Below are 21,680 nucleotides of genomic sequence, written 5' to 3'. Positions count from 1 at the left end.
TTCTTTTTCTTATTGTTCTTGTTTGTTTTCATGAGTCAATGACCTAATGTAAGGTTATATATGACACACTTCCTGTGCAGAGTCTATACTGTATGTACACCTGTCTCACTTGAGTACCTTGTACTCAGTACTCAGAACTCGATTTATCTTTGTCATGCATACAACCAACATCCATTAAAGGCTTTTTAACTTATCAACTCTGAGGGAGTGCCTTGGATTATTTGAGTCTGCCCTCACATGCATCACTCTCCTATTTTTTATTCACATTTCAATCACATTTTTTTCTCATATGAACTACAACATTGACAAATGAGCTTTATAAAAGAAACCTAGTTTACATTCTAGAAACAGTGAATCATTCCCAGTCCCCTTGATAGTCTTTAGTTTTAGAATGACAGAAGCTATGGCATACATCATTTCTTAACACTGAGTATGGTCATTTGAAGGCACTCTTCTTTGAGGGCCACCAGCTCTGTCTTGTAGGTGCTGGTCTTCACCTCACTGTAGAGCCCAGGCTGCTTTTTGGTTGACAGTGGTGTTTCCACGGTGACAGAGCCGGCTGTCAGCGCGTCGGAGGGTGAGCCCTTCCACTGGATGGCGCCCAGCAGGGTGGAGAGGGCGCGGCCCACGTCGTGACGCGCCCCCTCGTTGACGAAGCAGTAGAGGATGGGGTCGGCCACGCAGTTCAGGCTGGTGAGAGCCAGCGCCACGTGGTAGGCGGGGAACAGGTCCTCCTCCACCCCACAGTCACATGGCTTCTTGAGGAAGAGGATGCTGCGCCACAGCAGCAGGACGTGGTACGGCCCGAAGCAGAGCAGCACGATCAGGATCAGGCTCAGCGCCAGCCGCTTGATCTTAGCCTTCTCCTGACGCTCCGTGGACATGTTGCCCCTCACTGCCTGGAGGATGCCACGGTACGCCGCCAGCATGAGCACCCAGGGCACCAGAAAGCCCAGAAAGGTCCTGTAAAGGTTCATGCCCGCCACCCAGTCCTGCATGGGGTACTTCTCAAAGCAGAAGGTGTGGTTGAAACGGTCCTTGAAGAGTTCGTCATGGAAGAGAGGGGCGGAGTTGGCCACGATCTCGATGACCCAGACCATGGTGCTGACCAGGACCGCCGTCTTGACCCGGCGGACCTTGGCAAACTTGAGCGGGTGGGCCACGGCCAGGTAGCGGTCCAGGCTGATGCAGCAGAGGAAGGCGATGCTCACATAGATGTTGGTGTAGAAGATGAAGCCAAAGAGCTTGCAGGACTCGGGGCCGTGGATCCAGTCGTCGTGCTGGAGGAAGTAGTCGATCCACAGGGGCAGCGTGCCGATGTAGAGGAGGTCGGCCACAGAGAGGTTGATCAGGTAGATGCCCAGCTCATTCTTCTGCCTCACCTGCATGTAGGCCGCCCACAGTGCCATGCAGTTGGCGGGCAGCCCCAGGACGATGACGATGATGTAGAGCGCGGGCTGGAAGTACTGGTCGATCTTTGAGTCCACATTGCAGAAGGAGATGTTGCACATTGTCCTGTTACTTACTTAGTGTCCTTTCATCATGACAGCAGACACCTTTTGGGAAGTATATTCCAACTGAAGCAGTTTCTTAGGTACATTGTGATTATTTTTTTTATATGAAGCCTATGTAGGTGCAGGGCAATAAGACATGTCGTTAACTAAAAGGAAAAAAAGAATAAGCCATATCCTAGCCGAAAAAACGTCAACGTTTTCACCTGGTGGGTTTCAAATATCAACCACCATTTCATAGATGGAACTCCAACACTTCTACAAATGAGAAAAAAAAAGAAAACAAGGGGTGAAATGAAAGCCGTCTTATCACCAGAGGGCCAGGCCTCCTCTCTGCACCTGAGACCTCATAAATCTTTGAGAAATTATCTGTTGGGTCTGCTCTCTGTGGTGAGGAGGGGAGGAGCGGGAGAACAGGGGAGGAGGAGGGGAATATCGGGACACTGTGTCCTGGATGAGTGCTCTTTAAGGACCGGCCAGCACGCAAGCTTCCTTTGGAGACTCAGACCCCCTCTGTTGTGACCATCTGAAAAAAAGAAAGAAAATAGGTGTTACATGTGTGTATTGCCAATTTAAAGGTGAGACCATGATAAATGATTATTAATATGATATAACGCATCGTTTTCTGATCGAACTGGCCCAAAGCATGAGTGAAGTAGGCGCTTGCATATGACCCCAAATGACATTATTTATTTGATGAATTTCTCGTTGAGCCACAGTCTCATCTAGGGACCCCAAATTCATTCATGTTAACATATTTAATAATCACACTTTAATGTAACATAATATTGGATATTGGATATATACAATGGACATATGTTGATCCATCTCGCTCACTCGCTTTACTTTTCTGAAAATGAAATCCGTTAAACAGTTAATCAAGTGTGCATGGCCTGATTGTATGTAACAGTGGCCTAGATAACAGTTTATTTGATGGTGGATCATTTTACATGAATACAACGCAGGCAGGCATATACAGTGTTTCAATGGTCCAAGCCTCACAATTCAGTTCAACTCAATGTTTATTCCACTTGCATGAGACTTGTCAACATTCACACATTTCTCAAGTTACTCCATATATAAGCTTTCTGTTGCCCAATCGGTTATGCATCTAAAACATTGAACTTCTAGCCTCGTTCCTTACTTCTAAAGTTCTTGTGCTTATTTTAATTTCCAAGCGATTACTATTTCTTCTTAAATCATTGAGGTCTAAATGATGATCTTTTTAGGATTTTCCTACCTCTGTTTTCATTCAGTCATTGCAGTATGCGTCACACAAATGTAGAATTACATAATTTACACAAATGTTTTTTTACGGTGTAAACACAACTTTCACCACAAACGCACACCTGGTTGAGAGGAACACCTTGCACGGTGACACAGAAAGACACAAGGACAGTCTGTTCCAACTTTACGGTCTAGAACTGAAAGATTTCTCATGTGAAACTACACCAACCGATGACAGTTTGAATGCAGCCATATGTGGTTACTGTTCAACGTCAAGAGTCTTTGAATGAAAGCGGGAAGGGTTATTTCCATTGCGACCTTGTCAAATGCTGCTCCGTGGGACCACTTCTATTGGTAATGTACAGCAGAATAACTAAATCATAAAACACGATGACGCCAGCAAGCCATAATCACATGTGGTTACAGCGAGATCATCTGTACACCATGAGGTGCGTTAAAATGATCAGTGGTTGCGGAACTCTGACACGAATCAGTCTTTCCTGTTCTGCTAAGTAAAGCTTTTGACCCTTTATACTCCATGTACATACATGGCAGTATACAAGGATACAGGAATTCTCTGTTGGTTTATTTATTTCTCTGCCAAAAGCATTGGGGAGCTGTTTGTGTATGTGTGTGTGTGTGTGTGTGTGTGTGTGTGTGTGTGTGTGTGTGTGTGTATGTGTGTGTGTGTGTGTGTGTGTGTGTGTGTGTGTGTGTGTGTGTGTGTGTGTGTGTGTGTGAGAGAGAGAGAGATAGAGAGGAGGGATAATACACAATAATATACAGTAAATACATGCATTTAGATTTAATTGCATAGAAGTGCAAAAGTATCTGCACAGCTTTAAGACACTTGTCATATCTGCCCTTCATGTGAACAGAATGTGCTGTGCTGAAGAATGTGGTTTGTGCTCTCGATCAATTTGAGATGCTTATCTTGAGTGTTTGCATGCGAAGGAGGAATCTCAATGCTGCGATCTACACAATAGGCCAAACGTTTCTACCTGAACCTGACATACACTAGGAACAGTTCATAGGAGTAGTTTACTGTACAGTGCTTGAAATACACTTCAAAGCCACAACATTGGGGTTATAATTCAGGGTGAGAACTCTATTCTCATTTAAATGCTGATCAAAGTACTTATAGTACAAAAGTACTGATGATACATCTCTATACATCATTATCAGCAGCAGGATACACATTCATGGCTCCGTGCCCACAGTCAGAGTGAACGCTGAGATGTTATCATCATACCTCTCATTCTCTTTTGAAGGTTATGAACGTTAGTAGCAGCTGACAGCATTCATCAGGTGCGTCATCAGTCAACTTTACGGTTTACCGCTTTTTGTGACGAACCCATACGGCACTTAACTAGCAGACGTGCTCGGTCGAATTGTATATTCGAAATCCTTTTTCTCAAGCATTTTCTTGAGCCTGCCTGGAGTTTTTGGGACTATTCCATTGATTCAATTGCACCAGGCAAACACAATCAAGCACAGACAAACCTCTTTCATATACCGTTTGAACCCAAGTCTGGTAACTCATTCATCTGCAACACGTACACAATGTTTTCCACAGTGACAGGCTGGAGAGTAAACCTCTTCTCCGTGACAGGGGTGATGATGGGAGTACACTGGGCCTTGGGCCAAACATATCCCTGATAGGGACAGGGTTGTGTAGAAAGGCTGTTATCTCCCTCAGTTCACAGGCCAGCAGCCACCAGGCAGACTGCCACGGGCAAGAAGACACACATAAGCCCTGGAGCACTGGGAGAAGAATGCCAGCTCAGGCCAAGCAAGATGGACTAGCCCCAGCTCAGAGCCCAGGGAAGTCAGCATGACCCATGTGTGTGCTCTGGATAAACGTCAGCCATGTTGGATGGGTTAGTTCACACAACCTATCGCTATGGGCTTTCAAACTCCACAATAAGAGAGCTTACCCTTATTTATCAAAACTTAATTTGAGGAATTAATGGATAGTTGCCCAATGCAACATGTTGACAGTATTATCTAGGATCAAAAGATACATTTGGGGATGTAATTTAACTGGGTGAACAACCAAAGAATGATTACACTATCTCTCTGCTCTCTGCTCTCTGCTATCTCTCTGCTATGTTTATATTAATCCAACTATTAATCCAATTATTTATAGCCTATTACTCTCCTGGTGTGGCACATCTGTGATCAAAGTGCTCTAAAAGTTGTCAGTTCTATGCAGATATGTCGTTCCACACTCAATTTATTTGCATCAATACTTCTGTGAATCAGTCATTACAACGTCGCAGAAAGCGTCCGCAGAGGATGTGCAAGAAAAAGGCAATCCGCACTCACAATTAATTCTCAGTGAATTCAGTTCTTAGTATTTATCAGCAACCAGCTGGAGAACAGTTGCAACAGAGAGGGGAAAGCTTTTGTTCCAGCATAGAATAAACACACCTGTTTCAAAACAATTAACTCAGCATGGTCTTCAGTCTGGGGCACAAAAAACAAGGTCTGGCCTGGAACATAATGTCTGCACCCCCACAGTTCAGCCCAGCAGCTCACCAGGAGCGGAGACGGAGACCCCTGCCCCCTGCCCTATAGATTCCATTGGGGAGCCGAGAGAGTTAGCAGGGGGAGCTAACGTGCTAACCTGAAACTCCCTGTCAAACAAAGCAGTGTTTGATCAGCTGCCAGAAAGGATTAGTGAGGCCCCCGCCACACAAACGCCAACATAGACTGTCGCGCCCAGCACCCCGGCACAATACATTCGCCCCTCTCTCTCTTGCCTAATGTGCTTACCTCACACTTTTGCATCTTACAAGCTCCAGTTCCGTGCAACTGATCATTGTCCTGCAGCTTATTTTGTTTGGCTTTTGTTGTGTAATGTCCATTGTCAAGCGTACAATGTAGAATACATGTTGAATATCTTTGTTCTGGCTAAGTTGAACTACATTATAGAGCAGTGGAGGCTGGTAGAGGTAGAGATCAGAGGTCGGGCTCATTGTAATGCTGGAACAGAATAAGGACTTAGAAAGTCACTTTGTCACATTACGACTAGAATGTTGGTGAGGTTCTCAAAGGGGTTAGAATGTCACTGATATTTCAAAGTCGCAGTCCAAAGACGGATATAGACACCATCCATGCCACACCAACCACTGCACAGGCAGCCTCAGTCATAGGAAAACATCAAATAATGAATCAGATAGATCCCTGATAGATCCAAATTTAACCCGATCTAATTCCACTTTCATCGTGAGTCACGCCACGCTCTTGACGACACCTTTTGTGTAAAAGGTATAATCGCAGCCTGACTCACAGGCTGTGGCCATTGTGCAGTGGTAATTGGGGCACATGTAGGTCACGCCGTATAATTAATTAATAATAGTCTGGACTTGGCATTTCCGTAGAAAATAGCAGTTCTGGCTGCTGTGATGAAGTATTTCTTGTGCAGCGTTGGTGCAAGGTCAAAGAGGTAAAATGCTACAGAAACTTTGGAAACCACAGGTGATTAGTGATGACCAAACTAGTGGAACTAGTAGAGGAGGTGTGTGTGTGTGTGTGTGTGGGCGGGGGGGGGGGGGGGGGGGGGTGCAGGTGCACAATTGCAAAGAGGAGCAAAACTACTTTTTTTATGGACAACATTTTTCATTTACTTGAGATGAGTGTTCGCTGATTTGCAAAAGAGTTGTTGTTCATCGGGAGATAACCCTAACCCTTTATGAAAATGAGAAGTGTGTCGCTAATGACAGCCACCACTGGAATCTACTGTATATAGCTAAGCTATTGACATCATCAGAGATTGACATCATCAGAGAGCCTCCCTCTAATGAGGTCTACTTTGTCACTGTTACTGAGGTCATAATCATAATTTTCAGTTAATTCAATGAAGGTGGAGGGTAATGCAATTATTTTCCAGTACAAGGGGAGTATCATATGAAATATGAAAATAACGTTTAATATGTTTAAACCCCTGAACGGTCCCTCACAGTATGAGACAGAGATTACGCGCGTCCTGGGAGCATCAAACATGACCTAGTTTGAATTTCCACTAAGCTCCATAGCACCAACACTACTTGTCATCTTTAGTAGGAAGGCAATGGACATAAAGATGACCTTAGTGCTTCACAACCTCAGGTAAACTCCCTCCTGGCTGTTTGCCAAACACTCATCCTGTTGACAGTGAAACACAGGAGTAATAGTCGTGCATCTGACAATTTGGTGAATAACACGACAACACAGGTAAATCCATGATAATGGACCCTAAACATGGTCTCAACCCACTGAACTTGACAGCGCATCACATGTCCTACAGAAACTGTTAGGCCCCCTGCCAACCACAACAGACGATCAGAAGACAGATAACAACGTATGCGTATGAAATCGCTAACCGATTTGATCCGTGCAATTCAGGCGTGACTTTTGAAAACAACCTAACAACTGAACAATGCAACCTAGCAACTCAATATGAAACCTCTGGGCCTATTATGTCAGCACCGGAAGAGAAGTAGGAGGTCTTATTGTAAATCTAATATTGAGTTTAATTTGGAGATCAGCATTTATTTGGTCAGCTTTGTTGTATTAATCCTAAAGTCAATCAAAACATGGAGATTACATAGTATTGAGTGACCACTTTGGCCTTTTGTAATCTGTGCAGGGATGTAGTGGGAGATTTATTATTGCATTAGCCTCTGGCTAGTTTGAACACAGCTGAGGCGCATTGATTATTTTGTTGATAGAAATGACCCTGGTTGTCTTATCAAATTGAAAAAATATGAAAGAGAGCTGCGCACTCTTGCTCCGATGCTAATTATTTATGTAACCAACGTTTCGGCAGCTAGCTGCCTTCTTCAGGGTTTCCGCCAGTCCTATCGATTTGTTGACTTTTGGCTTCCGATACAATGTGTGTCCTCGATATGTTTTGGTTTCATAATGATGACTTAAGGACAATCTCTTTATATAGTGCCTCCTGACGTACGCTAAATACAACAAGCATCCCCATTTTACTGCATATGAATACATGGTCTTTGTTCAACCAAACCATGTGAGTGCATCATGCTCATCTCCTTAAGAAAGCACAATCCACAGGTTTGTCCAAGTACCATGCACTATGATTTCATAATTGATATGATTTCAGACCTACGTCAGATTGGAATGAACCGAGAGGACAAACTCTACCAGAACCACACACGCTGACTGCTAACCAACATCATCATGATGGCATCATGCCGGACCTTCGCTTCCAGTAACAACAGCAGTTGGAAATCCATTCACAAGTCTGTGTTTCTGACAGACGTCCCTGAGGATGCCCCCCTTGGGTCCTGAGTTTAATAATGAGCGTAAACACGGCGCTTCCCGATTGGCCTCGACGAGGACCCCGTCTCTGTCAGCTCCTTGGAGTCTGGTGGGAAAGACCCTGAGTTATCGAATCAGTTGGACAACAATAAACACAGTGTGAGGGAGGGGGGGGGGCGGACCTGGCAGCCTTTTAATCACTGAACACTGCCTGGGATAGGGGTGCTTCCGCTTCCCTCGCCTAATGAGAGGATGGAGGGAGAGGGGGGAGGGGGGAGGGGGCGGAGATGGGAGAGAAAAAACAGAAGGAGGGGACAGAGAGAGAAATAGAGAAGAGGGGAAGCGGGATAGAAAAGAGTGTGTGTGTGTGTGTGGGTTGGCGGGAAGCGACAAGAGGGAGAGAGAGAGAGAGAGAGAGAGAGAGAGAGAGAGAGAGAGATACCAACAGGGAGAGAGAGAGATCAACAGGAGGTTGCAGTCCAGGGTCTAAAATAGAGCAATGTGATTATTCATTCATTAGGGCAGATCAGTGAGACGATACTACAAGCAGCCATGGCAGGTTTCCAAATCAGGCAACAAACACAGGGGTCATCTGAGGTTTATTTGTTTTAGGCAGGACGCATACGGGAAGGACAAAGGAATAAAGAGACTTCAGCACCTCTCTGACTCTCTGGGGTCTTTTAACCGAGGAACTTGGACTGGACCGTGTAGGCTATACTGTACTGTTTCTCAATCAATGGAGGCTGGTGTAGAAATTGGAGGACGGGGCTCATTGTAATGCATGGAATGGAATGAGGAATGGTATCAAACACGTTGTGTTTGACACGTTCGATAACATTCCCTATACCATTCCATGCATTACAATGAGCTCGTCCTCCGATCTCTGCCTCCACTGGTTTCAGTGGGATGTCTTATACAGCGCAGCATGGATTGATTTACAGGATGAACATGATAGTGAGTAGCAAAGCAAACAGTAAAGTGAGGTGATGACTAACCCAATTCTGTCACTAACTAACCTGACTAACCTCATCAAACCATTACTTGAATCTCTCAGCTGTCATACATTTGTCTTAGTGAATCACACACAACACAAGGTGCGGCTCCATGCAACTACTGTACGTCTGGTCTCATTCCCAGACACTTCCGCCCAAATGCGCGAAAAGACCGGTGGACCAACACATAAAACTTGGCCTTCATTAAGCCAATAGAAAGGCCGTCGAAAACGGACGGCGTATAACCGTTTGGCTTTACTTCACATCAATCATCTCCCACAGCATTCCCCTTGCAAGCACTGGGAGGGGGTCCCAGTGCTTGCACACCACACATTTCTGATTCAGAGCTACGCCTTGCAACCGTGTGATTCGCTGAAATCAAATAATAACAAATACTTCACTCAGTAAATTCACTCCCAATAAGGCCAAGTTTGAGTCGTTGTTATTCCAGGCTTCTATGTGCTGTGCTCAATAGCCTGGGGACAAGGTCACTGTACGTCCTGTGATTACCTCCTGTTCTGGAAATATGTATGTCCTGTTCTGGAATATCTGTTTACAAAGTCATTGTACTGTACATCCTTCATTGAAAAAAGCTGAAATCTTCATGTTGCATTTATCACAGAAGCTTAACTTGGCTAGCAAGGCAAACTGCCCAGATGTAGCCAATTAAGGGGAGATTTAAGATGGAATATAAACCAATTACATTTTGGCGGGAGATATTCCCACTGTTGCCGTAGGCCACTTTTGAGTCATTGTTATACCAGACCCTTTGACAAGGAGTTAGAGGGTCTGGTGAGTGAGATTACTAATTAACAAATAACAACATTCAATGTCAGACACTTAAACATGAATTAAGTGTGTTTGTTCATAATTCTGGTGTGCGTTTTGGCTTAATTAAGTAATAGCATTAGTTAACTCGAGTTAGCAGCTGTTGGTAACATAAGAATTAGTGGGGTGGAAAATAATATCAACAGTTACTGACAAACAAACCTATTTTCCACCCAATAAAATGACAGTGTGCAAAGATAATCATCGTCTTTAGGGGGAATTCTACGCCACACTGATTCTCAGCTCCCAAACTGCTGCTGTGTGTATCTGCATGGCCATCTCACACGAAACTACAGATGAAAGTGCTTTAAGTGACATGTAGTGTTTAATAACACATGAGTGACTTCCAACAATGCTAGCTTTCTATGTGAGTGAGAGTTTAGGTATTCTTTAGGTTCAACGCGTTCAACATGCACATAATGTTGTGTGTTTTCAGTGCAGTCTCTCTTCCTGCTCATCCTGCTGGTTTGAGGTCACACGGTGCACACACGCACACACGCACACACACACACACACAGTCACACACATACACTCTTAGAAAAATACCCTTTGAAGAACCCTTTTGGGTTCCACCCTTTTGGGTTCCATGTATAACACGTTTGGGTTCCATGTATAACACGTTTGGGTTCCTTTGAAGAACCCTTTTGGGTTCCACCCTTTTGGGTTCCATGTATAACACGTTTGGGTTCCATGTATAACACGTCAAGTAGAATCCTTTTGGATTGCATTTAGAACCTTATGTGGAAAGGGATCTACAGAGAACCCAAAGGGTTCTTCAAAGGATTCCCCTACAGGGACAAATGAAGAACTCTTTTTTGGTACTAACTAGAACTAGAACACACTCACACTCACACTCACACATACACACACACACACACACACACACACACACACACACACACACACACCATGTGCTTCTGTACTGAAGTGAACTGAGCTGTGTCTCTGGCCTCTGTCCTTGCTGTTTGTATAATTGCCTACTGTAAGTTTTCCAGGAGACTAAAACATGATGATAGGATAAGGCACTTTGTGTGGCCTGATGATGGATGCAAGCGATATCACGTTAGCCATTATTGCAACAGTCAACACAACATCTGCTCAAACAATAAGAAATACTCAGAGCACATAGTCCATCATGTTTGATGTGTCACAAAGAAGGAAGACAAAACATGCATCCTTCGAGTCCTAACTGCAAAAAACGTCGACAGTATAGCTGCTCACTAGACTGCAAAAACAACCCCAAAACATTTGCAGATATAATTTCATTGCAAAATGTATTTCACTGTACAGCTTTTTGTGTCACATATAAGTTCAATGATGATGGAAATCTAAATGTAGCTGTTTTAAACTAGCTACTGTAACACTCCAACTTGTGTCATGATCTTACGTGAACTAGCAGGTCAGTGCAATTCAGTATTACGTGAACTAGCAGGTCAGTGCAATTCAGTAAAATCACATTACAGTATTAACATTTAATTTAATTAACATTCTCAGTGGTATTTATTTCTTATCCTTCTGCATAGTAAGTGATGACAAACAATAATCCATGGTTCACATCTGGCCTCATGTAAACTTTGAGTCAACAATATGATTTATGTTCATCAACAATCAGTTATTTTCAGGTGAGTTAGAACTTATTATGAATTCTGATTTGATTACCAGTATAATTCAATATACAGTGCCTTCGGAAAGTATACAGACCCCTTTTTCAGCTACCACTATTCTTCACACGAGAGATGGTGTGGAAACTGCATTGCATGTACTGGATTTGCACCAAACTTAATGCTTTGTAGTAAAACCAAATAAACACATTTCCAGCCACTTTCTTTGCTGTATCACTTAAATTCATTGTTGCAAACACAATTATGGATATGAGAGAGATTATTTACCATTAATGGATTGTTTTTGGCCACTTGGTTTATAGACCAATTTTGTAGAGTGACTGAGATGATGTTGTCCCATCGACTATGATTTTTCCTCTCCACCATTCAACTTTGTAGATTTTTGTAAGTCTCCCTAGGCCTCAGGGTCGCATTCCTGAGCAGTTTTGTTCCTCTCCATTTGCTCAGTTTGTAATGACAACCTGATCCACACAGTGTGTAATTCATTCCTATGCAAATCAGAGACCCTATAAAAGATAAGGTAATAATTACAAAATTACAAATTACAAAAAATAACTATTATCTGTTATCTATAACTGTATTTCTGTATTTCAATTTTAATACCTGTTTTCGTTCATTCTGGGGTACTGTGTGTGGATTGATGGCAAATTCTTTTAATTTAATCCATTTTAAATGTAGTCTATAACACAACAAAACGTGGAAAAAGTGATGGGGTCTGAATAGTTTCCGAAGGCACTGTATACTGCCATAACCACTGTCTCTTCTCATTGCTTATGAGTTAAATCACTCACTGGCACTTAACATTAAGTAAAAGCTGTGCTTGCATCTACAACTTAGGAGAGCTTTATGCTAAGGAGACATGTTGACACCAAACCATCCATTACAAGCCAATTTGATAACATACTGTACTATACAGTACAGTTAAAGTCATGACAGAGACCAGGAGCAGCACAAACAACCAACCCAAACTCAATCTCAAAGTATGACAGCTAAGACCTAATCATATGTCTTCACATATGATAATCACAATGATTTACGCACTCACTCTGCCCTTGCTGTCCCTAAATATCAATTATTGACTGTGTCATAGGAGGGAGGACTGTGTCATGGCACAAAGGCACACGCATGTGTGTGTGGGGGCGTGCACTCGTTGCCATTGCTGTCAGGGAACGAAGTGGTTTCTGAAAACATAAAGATAAAAAAAAAAAAAGAACAACTAAAAGGGCAAGAAATTCAATTTGGTGATGGCCATGGAGAGGGAGATGGATGAGAGGCGCTGAGACCAGGACAGAGACACATCCATCATTACCCGAGCCTGGCTCCAGTCCTCTCTGACATAAAACAAACGCCAACTAACACTGTACATCATACGCTCTGTACAGGGCCGGAAAAAAGTCCATTGGCTAGCGTTTGATCATGGTCATCATCTGTTTCATCAGACTAAATCGAAACCAATAGGGCAGCAAGTCAGTCTTTCATGTGCAATGAGGGATCCTGTTTCTATTTCCAGAACGTAGGAAGCAATGGCCGTGTTCGAGAGCGTCGGTTTGGAGCAGTTGCCGACCAACGCTGATCAGCGCCTTTCAATACCTGTTGCATGACGGGGATAACATTTCAGTCAGACTGAATGGGACCGCTTGAGATTGACGAGAATTGCGAGGTCGAGGTTCACACAGTTTTTTCAGAGCGAGGCGTCGTGCAGCCCCAGAGTTGCTCCTGGAGCAGCAAACGTCTTGCTTCATTCATAGGCTTCTCCCTCACCCTCCTTTTATGATCATTTGTGTGGGACAACATGTTTACTCGACTCTTGTTTGTATGCTGTATTGGTCTGTGACGTTACTACTTCACACTAGGTGGCAGTCACACAGCCACACGGGTGGGTCGTTTGTAAATAGGCAGGTGATCAGGAAGCAGGTATAAATGGTGGCTGGGAGAGCACACAGTCCTCACTGCCACAACATACTTTTGAACAAAATCTTGTAAACTGAGTGTTACTTTCAAGGCCTTGGCAACAAATACGGACGCGTAATAGAATTACCATCGACAAAAAATATGTTTTTAATACGCAGTTCATATTACACCTCTCTGATTGGATGAGCGCAATGTTTGGCGCTCCAACACTTCCAAAAGAGTAAAAGCTAGCTAGCAGGCTATATGTTGGCTATAGCAAACTGCTGCTACAGCTTATAACTTACAGTAGTTGGCTGTCAAACTGCAGAAAGTAAACAAAGCGTGAGATACCTTGTCATCTCTGAAGACAGGGGGCAGAGTTAACTGCTAGCAAGAACTGCAGCTGTAGCTAATTAATAAGAGTGAAGGACGCTTATTACTTTTATTATTACACTCCACATATTTACCATTTGTTAGCCAACGTCCCTACTCATTTAGTAGCAATCGTAACTTCTGCCACCTGTCCCAAAAGAGACATGGTTGATGATGTCCAGTAGCTGGACTTTCAGCAATGTTCTTCCTTATGAGACTACACCAAACTGTTAGATATGTGTAGAAATAACTAAGCAGGGGTGATTTTTACTGTTTTGGAATGGGATTCTTTGCATTCAGACAGTTCTAACTCTAGCCATAGGTTATGATGGTGATGCTGGTGCAACTGTCTCCTGGTGCTCTGTGCAGTGCCTGATGATTAAGGGGAGAGAGGCAATGAGTGGTGGCTTGGGGCAGCAGCCCTCACTTGGCTCTGGGCAGCCTAGAGAGCAGGTATTTAATCCTGGCCAAGAAGGCTGCTCATTTCATGCTCGGCTGGAGAGCCGACGCTGGCTCTCGATAAAGCCCCAGGGCCAGGCGTCCTGCAGGGGAAATTAATGACTTCAATAAAAGTGCCACATTTTCCAGTCAAAATCCCGACGGACGCAGGGGTTTTATTGGCCGTCCTTAATGTGGCTCCATCGGCTTGTTGTTGCACCGGAAATTAATGAACGTGTGTCTTTTTGTCAGTAATCTCCAGGGACACAAACATCTTAAATGTGCATTAAGTAGTTTTCCATCCTAAAATGTACCCAAATATGTACAAAATGTATGTCATTTCTGAGAAATGGGATATCATGAAGTACTACTAAGGTTGAAATCAGTGGAGGCTAATCCATTGAGGAAAGGGAGGATGGTTCTCCCTTGAATTTTGAGAAAATAAAATAAAAATAAAAACTTAAACTCAGCAAAACTGTACATCTGCTACGCAAAATGCCCTCAAACAGGTCACACACACACACAAATCAGCTCAAATACAAGTAGTCTCAACAGTGGTCCCAAATGGTTGAACATGGTACTACATGTTCAATGGGAATAGCGGAAGCAGTATTTTGAGATTCTCTGTTAGCCCCATTCATTTGTGTTTTTATTTGTTTCCCTTCACGCCTCTGTATCTGTTCCAGAGTGAAAATGAGGAGCATCTGAGGATGGAAACCAAATAGCAACCTGTCCTGACCATCCAATCAAAATCATAGTGTAGATAGTGTACTAACTAGACTGTGTGTGTAGTTCTTTGGCGCAACATTCTGGAGAGGGAGAGAGAGAGATTTATTAAGAGAGACAAATATAAATTGTATTTAGATAGATAGATAGTGAGAGAGAAAGAGAGAGAGAGAGAGAGAGAGAGAGAGAGAGAGAGAGAGAGAGAGAGAGAGAGAAAAGAAGATACGTTTTTCTGTTAGATTTAGGGTTTTCCCATGCTGGACAGGCGTTTTTGGGTTCATGGAAATATGTTTAGAAATTTATTTTAGGGAGGCTCCTTGAATTATAACAAACATAGTCTTCCTTGTAGAATATAATACTATAAATATGAAGTCTGAGTCAGTGCAGCTGTTGGTAGCCCAGTTCTACATGTTTCATACTTTTTATAGCCTACTAATTACAGTAATATGCCTGGCTTCACTGACAACTCCATCTCAGCTGCTCCCTCACAAAGCTGCCTATCAAAAAGAATTCAGCATAATCTCATATATGTATATATATATGAAGAAAATTTGCCAAAGTTATGAAAAATAGTATGTGCCTTACTGTCATGAAGTTTCTGCAATCACTAATCAATAAACTTACTACGTGTCACAGATTTGCCTAGAGAAATGAATGTTGTTTCTTGAGGAAGCTTGGGCGACCCTGTTAAATTTTTTTTTTTTACATATGTACTATGTAAAAATATGTAAAAATGTCATTTTGTATTCTTGGATGGCCACTAAAACTACTAAACCCCATTCAGTATTTGGTTCTTGGATTTCAACGGTTTATGTGTTGTAACTTACTCAATAAGGATTCTTAAAATTCCAAAAGTTTTGTGTATTTTCAATAGCATTTTTGGCTTTTTACATATTTTGAAGCTCATTGCTACCCAAATATATACTTATTTCACGAATATGTTGATTTTAGCACTAGGATTGATGTATTCACCCAAAACACCTCTAGACAACATACATTGATGTATTCACCTCAAAAGTCAAATCTTTTTTTGTTGCTCTTTAAATGCACCACATATAAACAAGGTCTTCGGGAATTGTTTTAAACATGAGCAGTTCATGACAGAATAACTGGTTGCGGTTGAAAGCATCATTTCATTTCAAAGACTGAAGCTGAGCTTTGAAATCTACCAGGAGGCTTTTTGTGCTGAGCCTCACCACCAGTCACTGTTATCGGCCGGTCTGGTGACAGGCTGGAGTTGGCAGCTCCAGAGTACACAGTGAGGAAATGCTGCTGACACCTTTTATACAAATAACACAGGCCCATACAAGACAAAGAACAAGGTGGTACTACAAGGTTGAAAGCGTTCTTATAACACCTTCAAGCCAGTGTGCTTGAGAGACCATAGCACAGACCCTAGAATCAAGGAAGACAGGTCTGTGTTGGGTTGAAGATAGTTCTGCCAGGATGTGACAACTTCCTGTGTGACTTCCTCATTGTCATTAAATGTTTAGTTTGACTCTAAGGAAACCTGAAGCTTAGCATGAGGACACAATAAGGGAAACTTTATGATAGTACTGTTGATATGATAGCCCGATTGTACACTGTTTGTGTAGGAAAAGGAGAATCCTTAAAGGGGCAATCTGGGATTGGTATATGCATTTTTGGACTTCTGAATGGATGATATAAAGCCATTGATTCTTAAAAAATATAACTTTTAAATGCCTCATTAATTGAGTTCAACTACCCCATCAGAACCCAAAATATAAGCTTATTTGACTCTCTTGTTTGTAAACAATGCAATTGTAAACCAACACAGTATAGCTTCAAAACATGGCTAAAACATTGGTTATATAATTTTGGTCTCATGGATGGTCAGTCCTTGCATCCATATCTCGGTCTATGAATTTGAGAGTGGTTACATTTCTCCAGCCCAATCCCTTAGACGTTTACCAAGTGGCTGCTTTGTTGTTGTTTGAATTCCAGATTGCCCCTTTAATGTGGCGCAAAAAAGTACATTGAAATACAACCATCACACTCAAATGCCTGACCATGTACCTTTATTTACAAACTAAAACAGACAACGTTTGGATCCTACTGGCCTTACGCGACATCGTCTGTGTTAGTGTGTTCATAAAGGTATGTGGTGGAGCGTATGAGGGTGCTGACTCTGAGCCTCCTTCCATGTGGAGGGGAAGAATCCGGTGTCCTGATGTTTGTGATCAGCGTCGTCCCTGAGAGGGGCCAGGCTTTCAGGCGCCTTGATAGAGAGTGAAACCAAATGAGACATGACTGTAAGACGCACAACATGGTGCCATTGTGTGTGTGTGTGTGTGTGTGTGTGTGTGTGTGTGTGTGTGTGTGTGTGTGTGTGTCTGTGTGTGTCTGTGTGTGTCTGTGTGTGTGTTGGTGACCAGCTGTGTGAACCCCACAGGAGGGGATCAGAATTAACTTTATATTACCAAAAAGAGAGAGAGGTAAGGAGAGATGCCAAAAAAGTACATTTTACTTGTTTTACAGTCAACAGAACTTGTTTTACTTGTTTTACAGTCAACATAACAAGGCATTTCGATAAAAATGAGCTCAGAGCTCTCCTCACATTCACGGTGAGAACATGAGGGGAGACAGGATTGTTTCTCTTCTACCACTGAAGAGTCGGAAAGAGGCCAAGCTCACCATACCACACAAAGTCTGTGAAGTGCCAGGAGAGCTGAGAATGCCTGTTGGTTTTCGAGCAGACAGTTTTAAATGGAGTAGTTTAAAGTTTAAATGTGTTTTCTCTGTGAGTTTCTCAAACCTGATTATCAGAGCAAAAACACCACATCAAGTCAGGAAATCCTCTTGTGTGCCAGTGTTTCCTCTGCCAATTATATTTATGCAAGAAAAACTCTCTCTTTTGGAAGGGAGTACCCTCAGACCTGTAAACTTTGATTTAATGTATTATGACAAAAAACAAACAATTCCGCTTTGCTGAATCATTGGCAGTCGCAGTTAAAATATGAGAACTATGGGCCCGAATGATCATGTGTCACAACAACATCAACGGATAACCTCTCCTAGCCTGGGATCTATGACTCCATGCACTCTCAAACCACACTAGAAAACCTTTCCAATTGTAACCGGGAGGCTTCCTATATCATATTTCATCCACTCGCTTACATTTTCAGAGTGCAGTATTGACTGGCTGCTCTGAGATTAGCCAAAGTGCTGGTCGCAGGTGCCGCAAAGCCACTCTGAGGCTTGTGTTCCCCCCGATGACTTCTGTGTAGAAGTGCTGATGATCTGAAGCCGTCTCTGAGCGCTTTCTTGGTCTGAGGCCATCCTAGTCTGTGAACACACTGAACCCTGCTAAAGAGGCCTCGCCAGAAGGTTGCTCCTTTGTTCTAAGGGGGCCATTGTGGAGACGGAGGCCAGCGGTGGTCGAGAAAACCTGTTTTTTCGCTGGAGTGGGCCTTTAATGCTTCCACAAAGGTGTGTTACATGTCTGAGACACAGATATAGTGACAGATCAGTATTTGTGTCGACTGACATTTTAATTCAGCCCACAAATTGGAAATTGGAAATTTCTCGAATGACTTTAGATTGTGGAATTTAAATTAAATTACATTTCCTTTCCTGAATTGGCAGAGTTGGAATGGAAACCATCCACAAGGGCTATCAATGAGAAGAGCATCAACACTGACTTCAAAGAAGGAAAAATTGTGATTTGGTCAAACAGTCACAGCTGCCATTGAGCAAAAATGAAACTAAGATGCAAATGAGCATGGAGATGCAAACAGATGGGCACAAGACAGCTATATATTTCCCCTGTCGTCATGACAACAACACAATCAAAACAAGAACTGGAGTAGGGGCTCCTTCGCAAATCTCAGTGATATGCCTTTGTCGGCTGACAGAACTGCAAATCTAAAAGGCAGATGCTGCAGCAGAGCTATGCCAGATCACTGCGAATGGTTTGCCTTCAACTTCAAGCTTTGTGTGTGTGTGTGTGTGTGTGTGTGTGTGTGTGTGTGTGTGTGTGTGTGTGTGTGTGTGTGTGTGTGCGTGTGCGTGTGCGTGTGCATGTGCATGCATGCACGTACACGCAGGTGTTAAAATGGTTGCTTAAACTTTTAAATACGCATCATTCAGATTGAAAATGCCACTCATGGGGACCCAATAGCAGCTCCCCGTACCTCGTTGTCATTACAGGGACGTTTTCAAACTCACTGATTTGTCCCACAAATGACTGAATACAATGGCTACACCTTGACAAGTCTTGCCTCATAAGCAAATATCCGATTCGACAAAGAGCCAAAAGCTGGCAGGCTGGCGCTCCTCTCTCATTATTGGGCACTAGCCACTCCACTTGTACTGCCATTAATTGCCAGGCTTATCGCACGTCCCCCGTGCGAGCAATTACACGGCGTTAGCTCTCCTAGATGAAACGTGTGAGTGCCTCTCTCCTCCTCCTCTTCTTCTGAGCTGGTTGACTGACCCTGGACACTGAGGCTCCAGACAGCCAGGCAGGAGTACTGAACAGTACAGCGACTGACCTGGAAGGGACCATCCACCAGGCATTGTGTGTGTGTGTGTGTGTGTGTGTGTGTGTGTGTGTGTGTGTGTGTGTGTGTGTGTGTGTGTGTGTGTGTGTGTGTGTGTGTGTGTGTGTGTGTGTGTGAACATGATTTATTTAATACGATACTCACACTGACTCCAAAGCCAGAATACAGTGGTAACTGTCAAAGTGTGCTTGTGTCCCAGTGTCCAGCTCAATACACAGTGTGTAACGAAGTATGAGGTACTTAGGTGGTTAAAATGACTACAGTTTAACCCCTGTACTGTATAAATGTATTATTCCATAAAGACTACTTTCAGAAGCAAGGGAAGCAAGAAGCAGTGGTTTGCAGGCACCAGCCTGGTAAAGTGACACTGTCTAAAAGCTAAGGTAAATAATTGCAAAGCTTTTAGTGAACCACACTGATATGTAAGTCGTGAAGGTCAGCTCAGTGACGACAGATTGATCTTTCCTTCATGGTCAGAAATGGTCTTTAGTTCAATACAAAAGGACATGCTGTAGAGAGACTTCAAAGAGAGATTTTGATGTAGAGTGTTGTACAGTATGACATCACTGGAGTTCCAGAGAAGAATTCTGAAGGAAGAACAGCTGTGGCATTGTCCAGACTGTTTGTAGAAAAGTCCCTCAATGTTTATTGAAATGACTTCATTAATACTCCATGAAGCATGCTTTCTTACAACCATTCTCTACACGACTCACCCACTTACTGATCTGTTTTGGTACTGTAACGATAAGTGGGCGAGACTGAAGAGCTGAAGAGAAAGCCGGTTTGTGTTCAGATCGGGTCAGTGTACATTCTTGGGAGAAATATTCCTTGTGTAACTACAGCTGAGGCGATGGCAGTAAGATACAGTAATGTGCTGTTTCATTTTCAGCTGTTTCATTTTCACGTCATTGGTTCTGTCAACAATAGTCATAGTTATCACTGCTGCACGTTATGATATTACACTTGCAATTGCCTCATGGAATTAAGGGTGTGTGTGTGTGTGGGGGGGGGGGGGGGGGTATTGCTACTGTAGGCTACTGTTTAAACTGATTATATACTGTAATGTTGTCATATATATATATATATAATTATGTTCTGTTTTATTTTTTTTAAATGTTGTGGCCCACAGAGGACTTTCATCGTTGGCAACTAAGATGAAGTAACAACAGTACACAATACTATCATGGTATTCTGCAACTCTCATTACAAACCCATTGTTGAAGCTTATTGAGTTAGTTGCTTTAGATTGGTGGATTAATGCAGTGGATATAGACACTGTAGATAGATAGATGGATAGATAGATAGATAGATAGATAGATAGATAGATAGATAGATAGATAGATAGATAGATAGATAGATAGATAGATAGATAGATAGATAGATAGATAGATAGATAGATAGATAGATAGATAGATAGATAGATAGATAGATAGATAGATAGATAGATAGATGGATGGATGGATGTAAGGATGGATGGATGATAGATAGATAGATAGATAGATAGATAGATAGATAGATAGCACAACGCCTAATATACTGAAAGGGGACACCAATTAAAAGACGAATACAATTCTAATTTTGCTTTTACAGTCATGAGCCTCACATATGTATTCTACAATACATGACCATCAGTCGCGCGTCCTGTAAAGGCTGCAATGGATAGAAGTTACGGCACTTACATTCAGGTCTGTTGCGGTCCGCTCGGTCTCAATTTCCATTCCAAAACACGATATTGTCCACACTAACTCAGGTGTATTGAGTAGATGAATATACAGTACATCATCTTAACCGCGTAATCCTCACTCCTTACTATCCCACGAGAGATCAGAGCTTGCTGAACAGTCAGTAGAGCAAGTGACAGTCTTCACTCTCCTCCCTCCCGCATGTGGATGGCGCCACTGGGACAGTGCAGTCGCGGTACGGTGTCTGGCTAATGTACCGAGCAGAATGCTTACTGTAATGTTGTCATCAGCTGTTCATCGTCGGACTTATCTTTGTGCTTATCTTTGTGTGAGGCCAAAACATGTATTGATTGGCTGTAGTGGTTGTTGTTCAGGTGAAAAGAAACGAGAGAGGGAGGAGAGGGGGGAAGGTGTGTGTGTGTGTGTGTGTGTGTGTGTGTGTGTGTGTGTGTGAGTGTTTGTGTTTATGTGTGTTTATGTCTGTTTGATTGTAAAGAGACAACAATAAAAAAAAAGTGATGCCGAATCAAATCTTTTCACAATCACTCCTAGCAACAACAAGCCATTTACAGTCCATTAAAAGACCCATCTTCCTCTT

At 42.8% G+C, this 21,680-nt stretch overlaps 1 protein-coding gene across 1 annotated transcript; it reads right to left on the bottom strand.

Moving 5' to 3' along the window:
• Window positions 1–235: 235 nt before the first annotated feature.
• On the bottom strand, window positions 236–21,217 carry gpr4 (G protein-coupled receptor 4). Its single transcript, XM_083680839.1, has 2 exons — window positions 21,080–21,217; window positions 236–2,037 (listed from the first exon to the last, which is right to left on the bottom strand). The coding sequence occupies exon 2, from the start codon at window positions 1,509–1,511 to the stop codon at window positions 414–416; it is 1,098 nt and encodes a 365-aa protein (XP_083536965.1). The 5' UTR covers window positions 1,512–2,037; window positions 21,080–21,217; the 3' UTR covers window positions 236–413.
• Between the last annotated feature and the right edge of the window lie 463 nt (window positions 21,218–21,680).

This window comes from Argentina silus (assembly GCF_951799395.1).
Source record: "Argentina silus genome assembly, chromosome: 11".
NCBI lineage: Eukaryota > Metazoa > Chordata > Actinopteri > Argentiniformes > Argentinidae > Argentina > Argentina silus.
The sequence above is the reverse complement of the archived record's forward strand: the minus strand, read 5'-3'. Positions and strand labels throughout refer to the sequence as shown.